This window comes from Ostrea edulis, chromosome 5 (genome assembly GCF_947568905.1).
Source record: "Ostrea edulis chromosome 5, xbOstEdul1.1, whole genome shotgun sequence".
In the NCBI taxonomy this organism is placed as follows: Eukaryota; Metazoa; Mollusca; class Bivalvia; order Ostreida; family Ostreidae; genus Ostrea; species Ostrea edulis.
In genome coordinates, this window is record NC_079168.1 from 40,553,188 (window position 1) to 40,570,127 (window position 16,940).

General features: G+C 35.1%; 1 protein-coding gene across 2 annotated transcripts in view; it reads left to right on the top strand.

Moving 5' to 3' along the window:
* Positions 1–16,940, top strand: part of LOC125650288 (methionine synthase-like) — a 29,986-nt gene that overhangs the window by 11,980 nt on the left and 1,066 nt on the right. For both annotated transcript variants that reach the window (XM_056166630.1, XM_056166631.1), the window contains 17 exons: positions 202–387; positions 611–790; positions 904–1,020; positions 3,535–3,675; positions 5,425–5,514; positions 6,099–6,350; positions 8,020–8,123; positions 8,233–8,300; positions 8,549–8,669; positions 8,921–9,002; positions 11,160–11,258; positions 12,062–12,134; positions 12,579–12,737; positions 13,081–13,262; positions 15,494–15,630; positions 16,400–16,466; positions 16,574–16,675. In XM_056166630.1, the coding sequence (XP_056022605.1) occupies positions 202–387; positions 611–790; positions 904–1,020; positions 3,535–3,675; positions 5,425–5,514; positions 6,099–6,350; positions 8,020–8,123; positions 8,233–8,300; positions 8,549–8,669; positions 8,921–9,002; positions 11,160–11,258; positions 12,062–12,134; positions 12,579–12,737; positions 13,081–13,262; positions 15,494–15,630; positions 16,400–16,466; positions 16,574–16,675 (2,160 nt within the window). The remainder of the gene's footprint in view (positions 1–201; positions 388–610; positions 791–903; positions 1,021–3,534; positions 3,676–5,424; positions 5,515–6,098; positions 6,351–8,019; positions 8,124–8,232; positions 8,301–8,548; positions 8,670–8,920; positions 9,003–11,159; positions 11,259–12,061; positions 12,135–12,578; positions 12,738–13,080; positions 13,263–15,493; positions 15,631–16,399; positions 16,467–16,573; positions 16,676–16,940) is intronic.

Consider the following 16,940-nt stretch of genomic DNA (forward strand, 5'->3'; position numbering starts at 1 on the left):
TGTAATTATTCTCTCTGACCTCTCACCTTTTTGATAGACCTGTAGTGCTTTATATTTATATTCTCCTTGTGAACAGGTGCCCCTAATGCTTTATGTATACATGTATATTCTCCTTGTAAAAAGGTGCCCCTAGTGCTTTATATACATATATTCTCCTTGTGCCCCTAGTGCATTATGTATATATATTATCCTTGTAAACAGGTGCCCCTTTGTATCGATTCCTCAAACTTTGCTGTGATAGAGGCAGGTCTGAAATGTGCTCAGGGAAAGTGCATCGTTAACAGTATTAGCTTGAAAGAAGGAGAGGATGACTTCATACAAAAGGCCAGGAAAATCAAACAGTATGGAGCTGCTGTAGTTATCATGGCATTTGATGAAGAAGGACAAGTGAGCAATATAGTTATCATTCTGCGATAGATATTTGATTCTTTCTGACAATGCCAAAGTTGTCTTCCTTGAAAATGTTGTTCTCCTAATTCTCAACAGAAGAACAAAAGAAATCCATTTGCATACTCTGTAAACAAGCTAAAATGAATTCCATTTTTTTTTCTTTAATTCATTGTGTATACATAGATATTTAGAAATAGAAGACTTGTTGGTATACTTTTAGGCAGCAGACAGAAAAAGGAAGTTTGAAATATGCCAGAGATCTTACAGAATACTTGTAGACAAAGTCAAGTTCAATCCAAATGACATTATATTTGACCCCAACATTCTCACCATAGCAACAGGAATCGAAGAGCACAACTCCTATGGAGTGGATTTCATCATGGCAACCAAAGACATCAAGGTTATAAAGAAGCTTAGTTCTTTATGCAGTTTTGATTTTGAAAAATAAATATTGCCTCGTGTTATATCAATTGAACTTAATTTGCAAAATTTGCTTTTTTTCTTATCGTGCAGGAGAATTTGCCAGGAGCCAGAGTTAGTGGGGGCGTGTCTAACTTCTCGTTCTCGTTTCGTGGGATGGATGCTGTGAGGGAGGCAATGCATAGTGTTTTCTTGTATCATGCCATCAAGGTAATAATATTTTTTTACTGAGGCATTCAATATTTGAATATCAAAGTATTGCATTGTAATTGATAGTTTCTAATTGTACAATCATTTCATTAAAACTAGTTTCAAGCCATGCAAGCACAGGGAATTCTGAGTCTGGTTAATGGGTTTTGTAGTACAAATGAAATCAGCTAGAAATATAACAAAGCTCAAAAACAAGATTTCTTCAACATATTTTGGAATAGACATATATCATTTGGGCAGATGGTTAGTTCTGGTCCCTGCTGAATTAAAAAAAAACACGATTGATTTTGGTGTTTCAAAAATTCACTTTGGACTTACACATGCTGAAGCTATGTCCAGCAACCAACCAAATTTGCACCCCCCCCCAACCATTTATAATTGATATAAATTGTAAACAGAATTAAAATGAAACTGATACAGATACTTAGAAGGAATTCGATCAAAGCATACATTCCTGTAGATCCATTAATGTTAATCTTCTGCAATCACAAATGCAACAGGAGAAATTTGTAAGGCATAGACAGTTTTATATTGAGAGGACTGATTTGACATTTATGCAGACACATACCAATTTCTACTATAAGAAATAAGCATACTTATATTATCTGTTGGTGATACAGCTAATTGTCATGAGAAATTAATTATTTTTTTAGAAATGTGCAGGGGATTCACAAGTTCCACATCATTCTATGTAATGCCTATAAAGTTTAACAATGGAGGATTCTTTGATTGTGAATAGGGTGTAAGGGAAAGTCTTTAGTTGCAATGGACAGAGGAGAAATTGGTCCAAATGTATTTATTGCTGGTATTCTGTGATGATAAACCAAACTAATCATGTCCATTTAATATTTGGACATAGTAGTAAATATTCTAAGAGTTATTTTTACAATAGAAAAAAAGGAGTACAAATTAGGAAGAGAAGTTGGGCAGGCACTTTTATCCTTGGTACAGTATCTCTCGACTCCTTGCCTTGTTTAATGTTAGAATGACACCTTTATCCTCGGTGTAGTATCCCTTGACCCCTTGCCTTGTTTAATGTTAGAATGGCACCTTTATTTTCGGCGCAGTATCCCTTGACTCCTTGACTTGTTTAATGTTAGAATGGCACCTTTATCCTCGGTGCAGTATCCCTTGAGCCCTTGCCTTGTTTAATGTTAGAATGGCACCTTTATCCTCGGTGCAGTATCCCTTGAGCCCTTGCCTTGTTTAATGTTAGAATGGCACTTTTATCCTCGGTGTAGTATCCCTTGACTTCTTGCCTTGTTTAATGTTAGAATGGCACCTTTATCCTCGGCGCAGTATCCCTTGACTCCTTGACTTGTTTAATGTTAGAATGGCACCTTTATCCTCGGTGCAGTATCCCTTGACCCCTTGGCTTGTTTAATGTTAGAATGGCACCTTTATCCTCGGTGCAGTATCCCTTGACTCCTTGCCTTGTTATACCCCCCGCAACAAGTTGTGGGGGGGTATACTGGAATCGGGTTGTCCGTCTGTCCGTCCGTCTGTAGACGCAATGGTTTCCGGGCTCTAAAGCATTATCCTTTCCACCTACTGTCACCATATCATACATATGGACTACCCATGGGATGAAGATGTTCCCTATCGATTTTGGGGTCAAAAGGTCAAAGGTCAAGCACACTGGACATCGAAGTAGCAATATGGTTTCCGGGCTCTAAAGTGTTATCCTTTCCACCTACAGTCACCATATCATACATATGGACTACCCATAGGATGAAGATGTTCCCTATCAATTTTGGGGTCAAAAGGTCAAAGGTCAAGTGCACTGGACATTGAAGTAGCAATATGGTTTCCGGGCTCTAAAGTGTTATCCTTTCCACCTACAGTCACCATATCAAACATATGGACTACCCATGGGATGAAGATGTTCCCTATCGATTTTGGGGTCAAAAGGTCAAAGGTCAAGCGCACTGGACATTGAAGTAGCAATATGGTTTCCGGGCTCTAAAGCGTTATCCTTTCCACCTACAGTCACCATATCATATATATGGACTACCCATGGGATGAAGATGATCCCTATCGATTTTGGGGGTAAAAGGTCAAAGGTCACGCGCACTGGACATTGAAGTAGCAATATGGTTTCCGGGCTCTAAAACGTTATCCTTTCCACCTACAGTCACCATATCATACATATGGACTACCCATGGGATGAAGATGTTCCCTATCGATTTTGGGGTCAAAAGGTCAAAGGTCATGCGCACTGGACATCGAAGTAGCAACACTCAGAAAAGAGGTAGTTTATACCTATTACCAACACCCTTTGGGAGATTGGGGTAAGCGGGGGGTATTCTTAGTGAGCATTGCTCACAGTACCTCTTGTTTAATGTTAGAATGGCACCTTTATCTTCGGCGCAGTATCCCTTGACTCCTTGACTTCTGTAATGTTAGAATGGCTCTTTTATCCTTGGTGCAGTACCCCTTGCCTTGTTTAATGTTAGAATGGCAATTTTATCCTTGGCGCAGTATCCCTTGACTCTTTGTCTCGTTTATGTTTAGAATGGTATGGACATGGGAATTGTAAATGCTGGTTGTCTGCCAGTCTACGATGACATTGAGCCAAAACTGCTGGAAATGTGTGAAAACTTGCTGTGGAATAAAGATCCAGATGGAACAGAAAAACTGCTAGCTTATGCCCAGGTATGGATTCTATATGATATTATAAAACCTAACTCATCTCATAAGCATGTGTATAAAAAGTAGTATATATACATGTACATACGGTACACACGCTTTTATATGTACACTGTCACCTCGGTATATCGCCATCCATTATATTGCCACCCCCGCATACCCTCATCGAAATGTGTAGAACAGATTTCCATGCATGCTAAAATAACCCGAAATAACAACAAACCATCGTCATCCGCCACCTGTTTTGAGATACAAAAGGTCAAATTACCTTTATACATCCCCTGATAACAATACCAGCAACCTGGGATCAGAAGCCATGATAAACATAACGGGTCTGTCCATTGAATCATAACGAATCTAGATTTAGCATGTGTGATGAAAACAGGTAAGTATAGGTAAATATGATTATAGCTGGAATATAATGATTTGAAAATTGTCTTAGAAATTGTCCAGTAGAATTGCATTACACGTGAATAACTGAGAAATGAAACTACTATCAGCAGCTGGAAATTTTGTGTACCATGTGACCAATGTGTGGATTGATGGATGTGATGTCATAGTTTTGTGTTCCAGAAAAAAGTTCAGTTATTGTAGATCCTTCCATGACATAAATTGATAAATGAAACAGTTGTACATTTGCTTATGTGCTTTACAAATGCACAAGCACTGAAAATCCCACTATTGAACTAAAGCAAACAATTTTATGCATTTACATATCTCATCGTATGTTGATGACAGTAAAAGGACTAACTCAGTAACTTGTCAACTTTTTTTTTTTAAATTGATGAACTAAAATGGTCAAACTCTTTGTAATGCCACCCTTGATATAACGCCAAAAAAGGCTGGGACAAAAGCTGGCTATATACCGAGGTGACACTGTATATAGTTATACACAGTAAAACACGCTTATAACGAATGTACTTATAATGAATTCACGCTATTACGAAGTGATATTTATTCCCCTACATTAGGATAGGAAGGAAAATGTTATTGATATAACAAAGTTTGGTTAAAATGAACTGTTTTCTGTTTGTTCTCCCTGTGTTATGAAATTTCCACTAAATGAAATACTAAATTTATCAAATCTACTTATCATATCGGTAACAAAGTTATAACAAGCCAAGGGGCTTTATAAAATTATATGTCATCGGGATCGAAGTTATGGAAACTGAGTCACATAGTCACATAATCGTCTCACATCTATCTTCTAATGATGTCATTAGAAGTTAGTTATTAATGAAAGTAATTCAAAAAATGGCAGGTTATTTTCTCAGGGCTAGTAGGTCTTGGCAGGGCGCTTACAATTTTTACAAGCTGTCAGCCCTGTATATCTAGCTAATATTCTATAGTGAGTTTCAAATTCAAACATTGATATATATATATTGGGTTGCCACTTTTCAAAATTATGACGAATGGTTATAAACTCTCTTGTTGTTATCAGTTAAACATTGATAATATCTGTTATAAAAAAAATTATCAGTTGAACATTGACAATATCTGGATAAAATCTTTGTGATCAATTGAACATTGACAATATCTATATAAATTTTTTGTTATCAATTGAACATTGACAATATCTGTATAAATTTTTTGTTATCAATTGAACATTGACAATATCTGTATAAATTTTTTTGTTTTTAGTTAAACATTGACAATATCTGTATAAATTTTTTGTTATCATTTGAACATTGACAGTATCAGTATAAAATTTTTGTTATCAGTTGAACATTGACAGTATCTGTATAAAATTTTCAGAGCATGGGTAAAGATGCCAAGAAGGCAGTGGTGAGCGATGAATGGAGAAGTAAAACTGTGGAGGGGAGGCTGGAATTTTCACTCATAAAGGTGACCTCAAATATCACCACACTTGAATATCAGTATCATGACAGAGAGTACCAGTGATTTAAAGAGATAGTGAAACATTTCAGAATAAGACAATGTATATATGATGCACATAGGGGGTAGGTTTATGAATGACTAGATTCAGTCCTGAGGATCTTCTTAAAACTTCAAAATCAATCATTCATTAACGACCCTTAGATCATCATCAGTAGAATACATGTCACCTACATGTACCTATCTCTCATTATCATCATCAGTAGAATACATGTCACCTACATGTACCTATCTCTCATTATCATCATCAGTAGAATACATGTCACCTACATGTACCTATCTCTCATTATGGTATCACACTCCTATTAGCCAAAAATGGAATCAAAATATTATAATCTATGTCGTTATTCCAAAACACTGAAAACACAATCATGATATCATAATCCTTGTCATTATTCCAAAACACTGAAAACACAATCGTGATGTCATAATGTGTATTGTAATTCCAAAACCATGATGTCATAATCTTTGTCTAAATTCCAAGATTTCTAAGACAAGCAGCCTGTATTAATATTAATCATTATTGTTGGTAGGGAATTGACAAATACATTATAGAAGACACGGAGGAAGCTCGTCAGAATCGGGATTTGTACCCACGACCTCTCAATGTCATTGAAGGACCACTGATGAAGGGTATGAGTGTGGTAGGAGATCTGTTTGGGGCAGGGAAAATGTTCCTACCCCAAGTTATCAAATCGGCCCGTGTTATGAAGAAAGCGGTTGGTCATCTGATACCCTTCATGGAAACAGAAAAGGAGGAAAGAATGAAACAGACAGGAACCATAGTAAGTCTCCTTATTTGTGTGTGGAATTGTGCCACCTTCAGAGCTTGGCAGACATAGAAGGATCTCTCTGTGTGCTGTTTGTCCTAGGAATGACTTTGTCCATTGTCTGTCTGTCAGTCTGACTGGAGTCGTACTTTCTTAGATCTGAACACAATCGTTGAAGACAGAAGGAGTACATGTAACACACGATTGCTTCCTCTGATGTCTGCTTCTTTTTGTAATGTTTTATGTGTTGTAACTGATTAATAACAGGAATCTTTTTTAATCGCAGTTTTAATTTTTATCCCCAATTATTAAAGCTTTTAATTAACGATAATTTAACAATAGAATTGTAGACACTTAATTACTCAATTACTTACACAAGCCGTTTAGCATGAATTGGTTTAATTTTGGATAATTGAAGGTCTATGCTTTCTACACTAACGCCCCTTTACTGATGTTGATTTAACTTTAGGTGGTTCCCAATGATTCTCATCAAGCCTTGCTTTCACACAGATTCATTAACCGGGAGTAACACTATTATAATAATATATGTGGTAATGTTAGGTACATGGATTTTCGTCACTCATCAAATTCAGCAAGTCACTTGTTCTGAACAATGACAATAATTCTGAAATGATTCAAAGTACATCTACATGTCAGTTGTTCTGAATGATTACAATGATTCAAATTACAAGTCACTTGTTCTGAATGATGACAATGATCCTGGAATAATTCAAAGTAATGATAAGTGTAAACAATGGCTGATTACACTTACATGTACATGTTTATGTTTGGTTGCTTTTGTTGTAAAAATTGTAAAGATTTTCTTATAATAAGCAAAATACAAGTGTAGTAACAGAAGGTTAATAGAGAGTGAAGCCCTCTCACAGCCCGAAGGGCCGTGAGAGTGGAGCTTTCCCTATAGGTAACACGTATATACATGTTTAATAGGAAAATATTGAAAACTAATGAAAAATTAAACCATACATGTACCTATGGAACTTGAAAATTTTGGTCCAAATGGCGTAGATTCGAATATGAGGATGTGGACATGTATTTCTCCATATTGAAATTCGTGTGCCCAAGTTCACGTCATTCTGAGATGTTACTTGAAATCCGTAAAAGCATGTAAATCTTTTTTTCTTAATCATATATAATCTCTCCTCGATTAATGTGATTGTACCATGTCTCCTATGTTTGTGAATTTGCTAAATGCCAACGCTGAATATGTTTACTGTGCACTGTTTACATCAATATTGCGTTATGTTTCCCTCGTTCAATGAATAGGCGGATCAAATGTCTATTAAAGTTAGGAGGATGCTGTCCTCACACGTTTAAGTGCTAACTTCGGGATAATTTTTGTTCCTGTTATGGATTTAGATTTGATAGATGCAAATGCTTTTTGCTTCGCCCTTAAAAACGGTCACGCCGTAAGACATATTAATTTTAAAAGTCCTTGGAAGTCTGTATTGTTTTCTTGTACAGGAGAGTTCTTATTCTATAGAGTTATTGTGTTTTCTTCTACAAGAGAGTTCTTACTATAGAGTTATTGTGTTTTCTTCTACAAGAGAGTTCTTATTCTATAATGTTATTGTGATTTCTTTTACAGGAGAATTCTTATTCTAGAATTATTGTTTTCTTCTACAGGAGAGTTCTTATTATAGAGTTATTGTGTTTTCTTCTACAGGAGAGTTCTTACTCTGGGGTTATTGTTTTGGCAACAGTGAAGGGGGATGTACACGACATTGGCAAAAATATTGTGGGGGTTGTCTTGGCGTGTAACAATTTCAAGTAAGTGGGTAAATTTTACAGATGTTCAATAAAAGTGATATAATGTCATAAAAATGTGAATGTCTTAAAAATGAAATGCATAAAGTATAAAGGTTCTGTTTTTATTTAGAGTTATAGATTTAGGAGTAATGACGCCCTGTGAAAAAATTCTTCAAACTGCAATGGAAGAAAATGCAGGTAAATCTTTAAATGATTGCTTGATAATCAGGAAATGAATTGATGTTGTGGCAGTTGTTGAGTATGTAAAGTACATGTATATCACTTTGTATTTGTTATAGAAGATTTTGTGCTCATAATTTGTGAGTTGGTTTTCCACAGAAAAGTATATTCAATAATGATTGTTTGAGTTTATGAAGGTTTAGCAGCTGACTTTGCTTTTTTAGTCATCATTGGATTGTCTAGACTAATCATGCCCTCTTTTTCAGACGTCATCGGATTGTCGGGACTGATCACACCCTCTCTAGATGAGATGATCCATGTTGCTAAAGAAATGGAGAGAATTGGGATGAGGGTTCCGCTACTGATAGGTGGAGCCACCACCTCAAAGTAGGTGTCATCTCTTTCATGTGAAGATCTATTAAATATTTTGTTGTGTTCATGAGCAATTGTAAGAAAGTAGCGATTTTCACTGTGTTTTGTGCAAACTACAAGAATTTATGAAAATTGATTGTGCACTATGTATGTATTCAAATGGTACATGTATTAATTGTATGCTGTTTATGGGTGCTTTATGATTACTGTACACATGGTTCAGTGAGATTTCTTCAGTGTTCTTCTGTACACATTCTGTATTGTAGAACCCACACTGCAGTCAAGATAGCCCCGCGATACAAATCACCGACGATTCATGTGCTAGACGCCTCCAAAAGTGTGGTAGTGGTGAGTTAAACTTTCCTGTGTGGTTATTTTGAGTTGCTGTGGTAGTGGTGAGTTAAACTTTCCTGTGTTGTTATTTTGAGTTGCTGTGGTAGTGGTGAGTTAAACTTTCCTGTGTTGTTATTTTGAGTTGCTGTGGTAGTGGTGAGTTAAACTTTCCTGTGTTGTTATTTTGAGTTGCTGTGGTAGTGGTGAGTTAAACTTTCCTGTGTTGTTATTTTGAGTTGCTGTGGTAGTGGTGAGTTAAACGTTCCTGTGTGGTTATTTTGAGTTGCTGTGGTAGTGGTGAGTTAAACTTTCCTGTGTCATTATTCTGAGTTGCTGTGTAATATACAGGTGCTCCATAGTCATTGCTGTGTCTAATCATCCACAAACTCTTTGTTTACTTATCTGCTAATGCATTGCTTGAAAATTGTCATGTGGTGTTGAATTTGGGATCTAGTAGCAGGTATATGTATTTCAAATCATTCTACATTTCTAGGTGTCCACCCAATTTTACCCATTGAATTTGATATTTCACATTTATACAGGTATAAAGCTACTTATGAAAAAAAGTTTTTATTTTAACGGTCCTGCATAGATCACATTCGTCGCTAGCCATGCTTACTGAGTCGGGGAGACCTACCCTACCTCAAACTGTGGCTGTATGATAATAATAATGTCTTTAAAGTTTTATTTTATAAAGGATAGCACAATTAGTTTAAGAACTTGTTCACATTGTGGTCCTGAAAACATACAGACAGCAGTATATTAGAGATACAATATAAATTAGTATACAAAGTTATGTTGCATACATACGCTTTCTACATACATAAAACTGAAAACAAAAACAAATCTATATAATCAGAGAAACCCTCGATTTTCATGAATATATTTGAAATGACATGATAATTTATTGACCAATTACATTCACGATAACGTATTTTGATATGTTATTTTTTAATGGCTTATTTGTAAACATGCTACAAGTTTCAGTGGTGGGTGCCACTGGTGAAACGTGTAGACAAAAAACAAACAGATCACTCTTTTAGAAGCAATTCAAGTACATAGCCATATACTAAATGAAACCCACCTTAACATCAGAGGCTATGCTTGCAAATTTTGTATCAATAAACTTGTTTCCATTGGCTACTGTGTCAGGTTTTCCCAATTGTTATAATAGTGAAAGTTTTAGCCCAGTGTTCTTTTTGCCCAGGTGCATTAAAAAACAAATAAGTTCTGTTTCCACTACCTCAGAACAACGAATAAATGTATATTTCGGACATATTTACATTTTGGATGATAGTGAAGTAGACAAATACTGAATCTGGATGAAAATTGCACAATATGCAGTAATACACCAATCCTAAAGCTGTGATAATCATCAAATTTCATAGGCAGGGTGGACTAGCTGAGGAACTGTTGATTTTCAGATCAAAAAGTGAAAGATCACTGGCTTTTCAACAATTCTTACATAAGTTATTCAAGTAATAACTAAGGAACAAAAAAAAGTCGTCAAAGTTCATGGGTAGATCGGTCATAACCTGTAGATAACCCCTACTAATTAGATCCAAAGATCAACAGGCTTTCTAACTATCATATACCTGTTGTACAATAACTGGATAACCCTTTATTTTATAGACATGAAACATCCTAGGGAAGTTAGTCATATATAGTAGGATTTTATGTCAGTGGTCAGATATAAGGTTAAAGGTCACTTCATTGTAAATTGATTTCAGTATTAGGGAAAGGGCATAATATATTTCATACTTGGAGAACATTCTTGTAGTAAAGCTGTCCAGGGTGATGATGACAAATGTATCTGGATAAATTATCAGCTAGTATATGTGTATGCAATCTGACTAAAGTACAGACCTATTAGAATTATCAGCTAGTACTGTATCTGGATAAATTATCTGCTAGTGTACCTGGATAAATTATCAGCTAGTATATGTATATAAATTATCAGCTAGTACTGTATCAGGATAAATTATCTGGTAGTGTATCAGGTAGTGTATGTGTATAAATTATTAGCTAGTGTATCAGGAAAAATTATCAGCCAGTGCATGTGTAAAAATTACCTGCTAGGGTACCTGGATAAATTATCAGTTAATGTATCAGGATAAATTATCAGCTAGTGTATCTGGATAAATTAAATGAATGATGTGTTCTTTTGAACAGTGCTCCCAACTCCTGGATGAGGAAAACAAAGAGGATTATATAGAAGAGGTAGCTGAGGATTACGATGAAATCAGGACTGACCATTACAGCACTCTGAAAGTAAGTTGTTGTAAACTGTAAACATTACAGAACTCTGAAAGTGAGTTATTGTAAACTGTAAACATTATAGCATTCTGAAAGTGAGTCATTGTAAACTGTAAATATTACAGAACTCTGAAAGTGAGTCATTGTAAACTTTACAGAAATCTGAAAGTAAGTCATTGTAAACTGTAAACATTACAGCACTCTGAAAGTAAGTCATTGTAAACTGTAAACATTACAGCACTCTGAAAGTAAGTCATTGTAAACTGTAAACATTACAACATTACAGCATTCTGAAAGTAAGTCATTGTAAACCATTACAAATCCTTGAAAGTAAGTTACCATAAACTGTAAATCATCATAGCACTCTGAAAGTAAGTCTTCCAACACTGTAAACATTACAGCTCTCTGAAAGTGAGTTATTGTAAACTGTAAATAAAAGTAAACTGATCTTTACAGTACCCTGAAAGTAAGTCATCAGAAACTGTAAACCATTATGTTACCCTGAAAGTAAAGTATTGTAAACTGAAAACTTCACTTGTCCTGAAAATAAGTCGTCATAAACTGTAAACTTTACAACAGCCTAATAGTAAGTTACTATGAACTGTAAACATTACAGTACCCACTCTAGACATTATTAGTGCCCTTTATATCTAGGAAGTCATTTAAACTTTAAACAAAAGCAAAATGGTTTATAATGGGTATATGGTTTCTCTTAGATTTGTTATTGAAACCAAGTGATATAAAGCATATCTTCAAAACTAATTGGTAATTTCACTAATGTTATTTGCTTGTGTATTGAATGTTTTTACTTTCTTCAGGACAGAAAATATTTAAGCATAGAAAAAGCACGAGAGAAGAAGCTTTCTGTTGACTGGTCTTTAAGACCACCAGGTATGTGTATCTCGAATTGTCAGGAGTGATTTACAAATAAACATTGTAAAAAAGAAGATTAATTATGAATTGAGTCTAATTATTACTGCTAATAATAACAGGGAAATAAGACTCTAGTGAATGTGTGAAATTGAAAAATCAAACATTTGCTAAAAATAATGTCTTGCTGATAAATTCGGCAAGGCAAGATCACAGAAATGACGTCTTGCAAAATTTTAACTGTTCATGATTCTACAGCCTAACCTTTAAAACAAGAGTTTAATCCACTTTGAAATGCTGCACTTTGGTCACAATTGCAACTTATCACATTTTGAAATTGAATAAAATCATTTATATTTATGAGATTGATAAAGTGGCACTTATTTTTTATAGATTCCTCTTTAATAAAGCAAAATCATGTGTATGGTGTGTTCAGATTTGGTTTTTGAACTGATTCCATTTCAGTGGCCCAACCATCTGTGATTGGAGTGAAAACGTACGAGAATTATGACTTGTCACGACTAATTTCATACATTGATTGGAAACCTTTCTTTGATGTTTGGCAACTCCGAGGGAAATATCCCAACCGAGGTTATCCCAAAATCTTTAAAGATAAAACAGTCGGTAAGTGCTGGGTGAACTTCTGAATTATTGCCCTGCAATTTAAAAGATGATATTGCATCACTAGTGGACTTTCTGACAGGACTGTGATTTTAAACGAACTTTTACATGACTGGACTGTGATTTTAAACAAACTTTTACATGACAGGACTATAATTTTAAACAAACTTTTACATGACTGGACTGTGATTTTAAACAAACTTTTACATGACAGGACTGTGGTTTTAAACGAACTTTTACATGACTGGACTGTGATTTTAAACGAACTTTTACATGACTGGACTGTGATTTTAAACGAACTTTTACATGACAGAACTGTGATTTTAAATGAACTTTTACATGACAGGACCAGAGGCCAAGAGAGTGTACAATGATGCCCAGAACTTACTGAAAACGATGACCACCACCAACAAGCTTCAGGCCCACGGGGTGGTCGCCTTCTACCCAGCCAACAGTGTGGGTGATGACATCGAGGTGTACAATGAAGATGGGGAGGTGATAGAAGTTCTACATGGACTCAGGCAACAGGTAGGCTATCAAGCTCTCAATGTACAAAATCAGATGTGCCTACTCTTCCAATTTGACTGTGTTTAATTTTTGTTACATCCAATTTTTAAGACCCCACCTCTGAAAAAGATGGCATATTGTTTTGCACCTGTCGGTATGTTGGTCAGTCAATCAGTAGACCAAGTGTTGTCCACTTAATATCATAAGAACCAACAGACATCAAATTCCCCAAAAGAGTAGATGACTCCTGTTGATTTTGAGATCACAAGGGCAAAGATCAAGGGTCAATTTTCTTTAGACTAATGATACCTTCACATTCACGGATTTTTCTTACGGATCCTTACATATTCCACAAATCCGTAAAAGTACACATATTGTTACGATTTAGACACTTTTAAGAGCTGTTTAAGAACGTTTTAAGAGTATTTACAGGCCATTTACGATTTATTACGAGCTCTTGTGGTGCATTTACGGCACACATTTATGATTTGTTCCGAGTGAACACGGATAAATACGAGCAAATTACAACATTTTACGAGCTTTTTAGGGATTGTTACAAGTATATTACGGACATTTACGATTTAGCTTAGCTTTTACGTGTAAATCACGACCTGTTAACGTGTTGATAACGTGCTGTTTCGAATAGTTAGGAGTTAGTTACGATTGTTTACGTTTTTGACTCAAAAGTGTTCGCAGTTGGCTTTGTATCATCATTCGACAGCTGACATTACTTGTAACAGCATGTATGTATATTGTATGCAAGATGTGTAACTTCTTTGATGTCTTGATAACAACTGAAAGAAACTGTCAGATTTTGCGTCTTTTATACCTTTCCTTAATCGTAAAGTTTAAGTATGTACTCGTAAAGTAATCGTGCCTATACGTAAAGTGCTCGTAATGACTCTGAACAATCCGTAAAGCGATTGTAACCCAACGTGAATGAAATCATAAATATCACTTAGGCATTCGTTATAATCCGTAAACAACTCGTAAACTATCCATAACATATCGTAAACTAACCGCAAAGATTCGTAAAAAAAAAATTTTACGAGTGATTTACGGATTTTTACGAGCAGTTTACGTGTTCTTGCGACCAGTTTACGATACTTACGGATTGTTACAAGTTGTTTACGGGTTATTTATGGAAAATGAAATCCGTGGACAATCGTGAAATTTTTTTTGACATGTCAAAAAATTTGCCCCTACTTTCACGGATCCTTATGAGTGTGTGCGAGTTGTGACAAGTTATTAACGGATACCGACGAGTGATTTACGAATGCTTGCAATTGACTACGCGTCGGAGATCCGTAAGGAGTCGTAAGAAAAATCCGTGAGTGTGAAGGTGGTAATAAGAAGATATTGTCCAATCAATATCTTGAGAAACATTTGCTTGACAGACATCAAACTTGGTATACTAGTTCCCCCTTATGATTTTGAGGTCAAGTGTCAAACTGGACATAATGAGATATTGTTTGCTCAATTATCTTGAGAACCCTTTGCTTGACAGACATTAAGCTTGGTACACTGGTACATCCTAAGGAGTAGATGACCCCTTTAGATTTTTAGTTCAAAAGGTCAAGGATCAAACTACTCAGGATATAAGAAGATATTGTCCACTCAAATCTTTACAACCCTTTGCTTGACAGATATCCAACTTGGTACATTGGTACCCCCTAAAGAGTAGATGACCCCCATTTTCAAGTCACAAGGTCATGGCTCAAGTGACTGGTTATTATATTGTATCTTAGAGATCAAATTTAGTATTTTGGTTGCTCCAGACTAGAGATAACCCTCATTTTTCATTATCATTACAGACATTCTAATTCTTTTCAATATTGCCACACATGGGGCATATATGTTTGTAAAACATTTCTTGTTTTAAATATTGGTATTTCGCATATACTAAAGTTATTTCAAGCCTTCAGAAACAGTCAATATTCTTTTCTGTGTTAGTGCTTTTGCTTTGGTATTTGAAAAATTCCACTGATAAGTGGATAAAAAAATCTACTCACAAAAATCCACTGCCACTTTGGGTAGTCAGTTCTTAACTGTCTGCAGATTGCTCCTCTTGATTTAATGCTTCTTTATACACATATTTACAGGAGTGTGTATGGTTTTTTTGGTAATAAATCTTATATAAGTAGGTTATCATGTCATGGATATCTATTCCAGCTTTTATAATAACAAATGGAATTGAAATTTTGAAGTTAAGTTGTTGTAGATTTTTAAATCTTTTTTTTGTTGAATTTCAGGCAGAGAAAGAAGCCATGGATAAATCTCCTTACTTATGTTTGTCAGACTTTGTAGCACCGAAAAGTTCTGGTAAAAAGGATTACATTGGTATGTTTGCCGTCACAGCCGGTCATGGCGTGGACAAAATGTGCAAAATGTAAGTTCTTATGTACTCTTGTCTGTTGACTAGAGATGACGAAGTTTTGAGATTGGAATTACTGTAGACATACGTTTTTTTTAATGTGGTACAAATTTCTGCGATGTCCACAGTCTTAAAAAATCTGCAGAGTTTAGTAAACACAGACATGGAAGTTCAACAATGAATCTTTATTCAATATAAGTAGTGCGGATTTTGCAAAAGTGCAGGTGTTAAATGAATGATTGTATGTATACAATGCTTTGTTTGTGTCGGACTGACAATAATTAATGATGCACAATTAATACCACTAGCCAAATACTCTGATCTGGATGACTGATACAATAGAGAAATTTTAGAAATGCGTATTATAAATGTAATCTCAAAAGTGATGAGTCGAGAAATGGTGTTCATAGCAATTGTACATGTATATCAAGGACGTTTTAAAATTGCCCGTATGTCTATCTGCACAACAGCTATTCACTCCAAATTCTGTATAATATCATATATGTATCATTACCTTTGAGCTGAGATCATCACTTTGATCATTACCTTTGGGCTGAGATCATCACTTTGATGAAACGAAGGAAAATAATTGTTTTCAAAATCTACACAATTTTACAGAATTATTTAAACCCCGCATACTTAACTGAAGCCATAAATCTTCAGAATTTTGCCTGTGCAGAAATATTTACATATGCATTATTTTTTATCTTTTGAATATACATGTACATTGGATGTCTTGGATTGATTCTTTATTTTTTGAATATATGTCATTGATTAATTTTAGATATGAAGAGAAGTTTGATGACTATGGAATTATAATGGTTAAAGCGTTGGCAGACAGACTTGCTGAGGTAATAGGGTATCAAGATTGATTATCAGACTCAGTAATGATAAGTGCCTTTGTTAGAATGGTGTATTATGGCATTATACAATTTAATGAATTATTTTACTAATGCAGGCATTTGCAGAAGAGTTACATGAAAGGGTACGAAAGGAGATATGGGGCTATTCAAGAGAGGAGGTGTTAGAAGCTAATGACCTACATAAAATTAAATACCAGGTAAAAATAAATTGATAGCCCCCCAAACCCCCCACCCTCTTGTACAATTACAACCAGGTAAAAATATATTAGTAAACCCCACCTTTGTACCAGTATTGCATCTTACAGATAGTATGCAAATACAGGTATTGATATATTTAAGATTCTCACTTACATATGTTGCTGGAAAGTTCTTTTTGAATTTAATTTACTTCTTTATTTGATTTTCTGAAGAAATTGACATGTTTCTATAAAATTCACTACAATTGTTTCCAACAAACTGTTA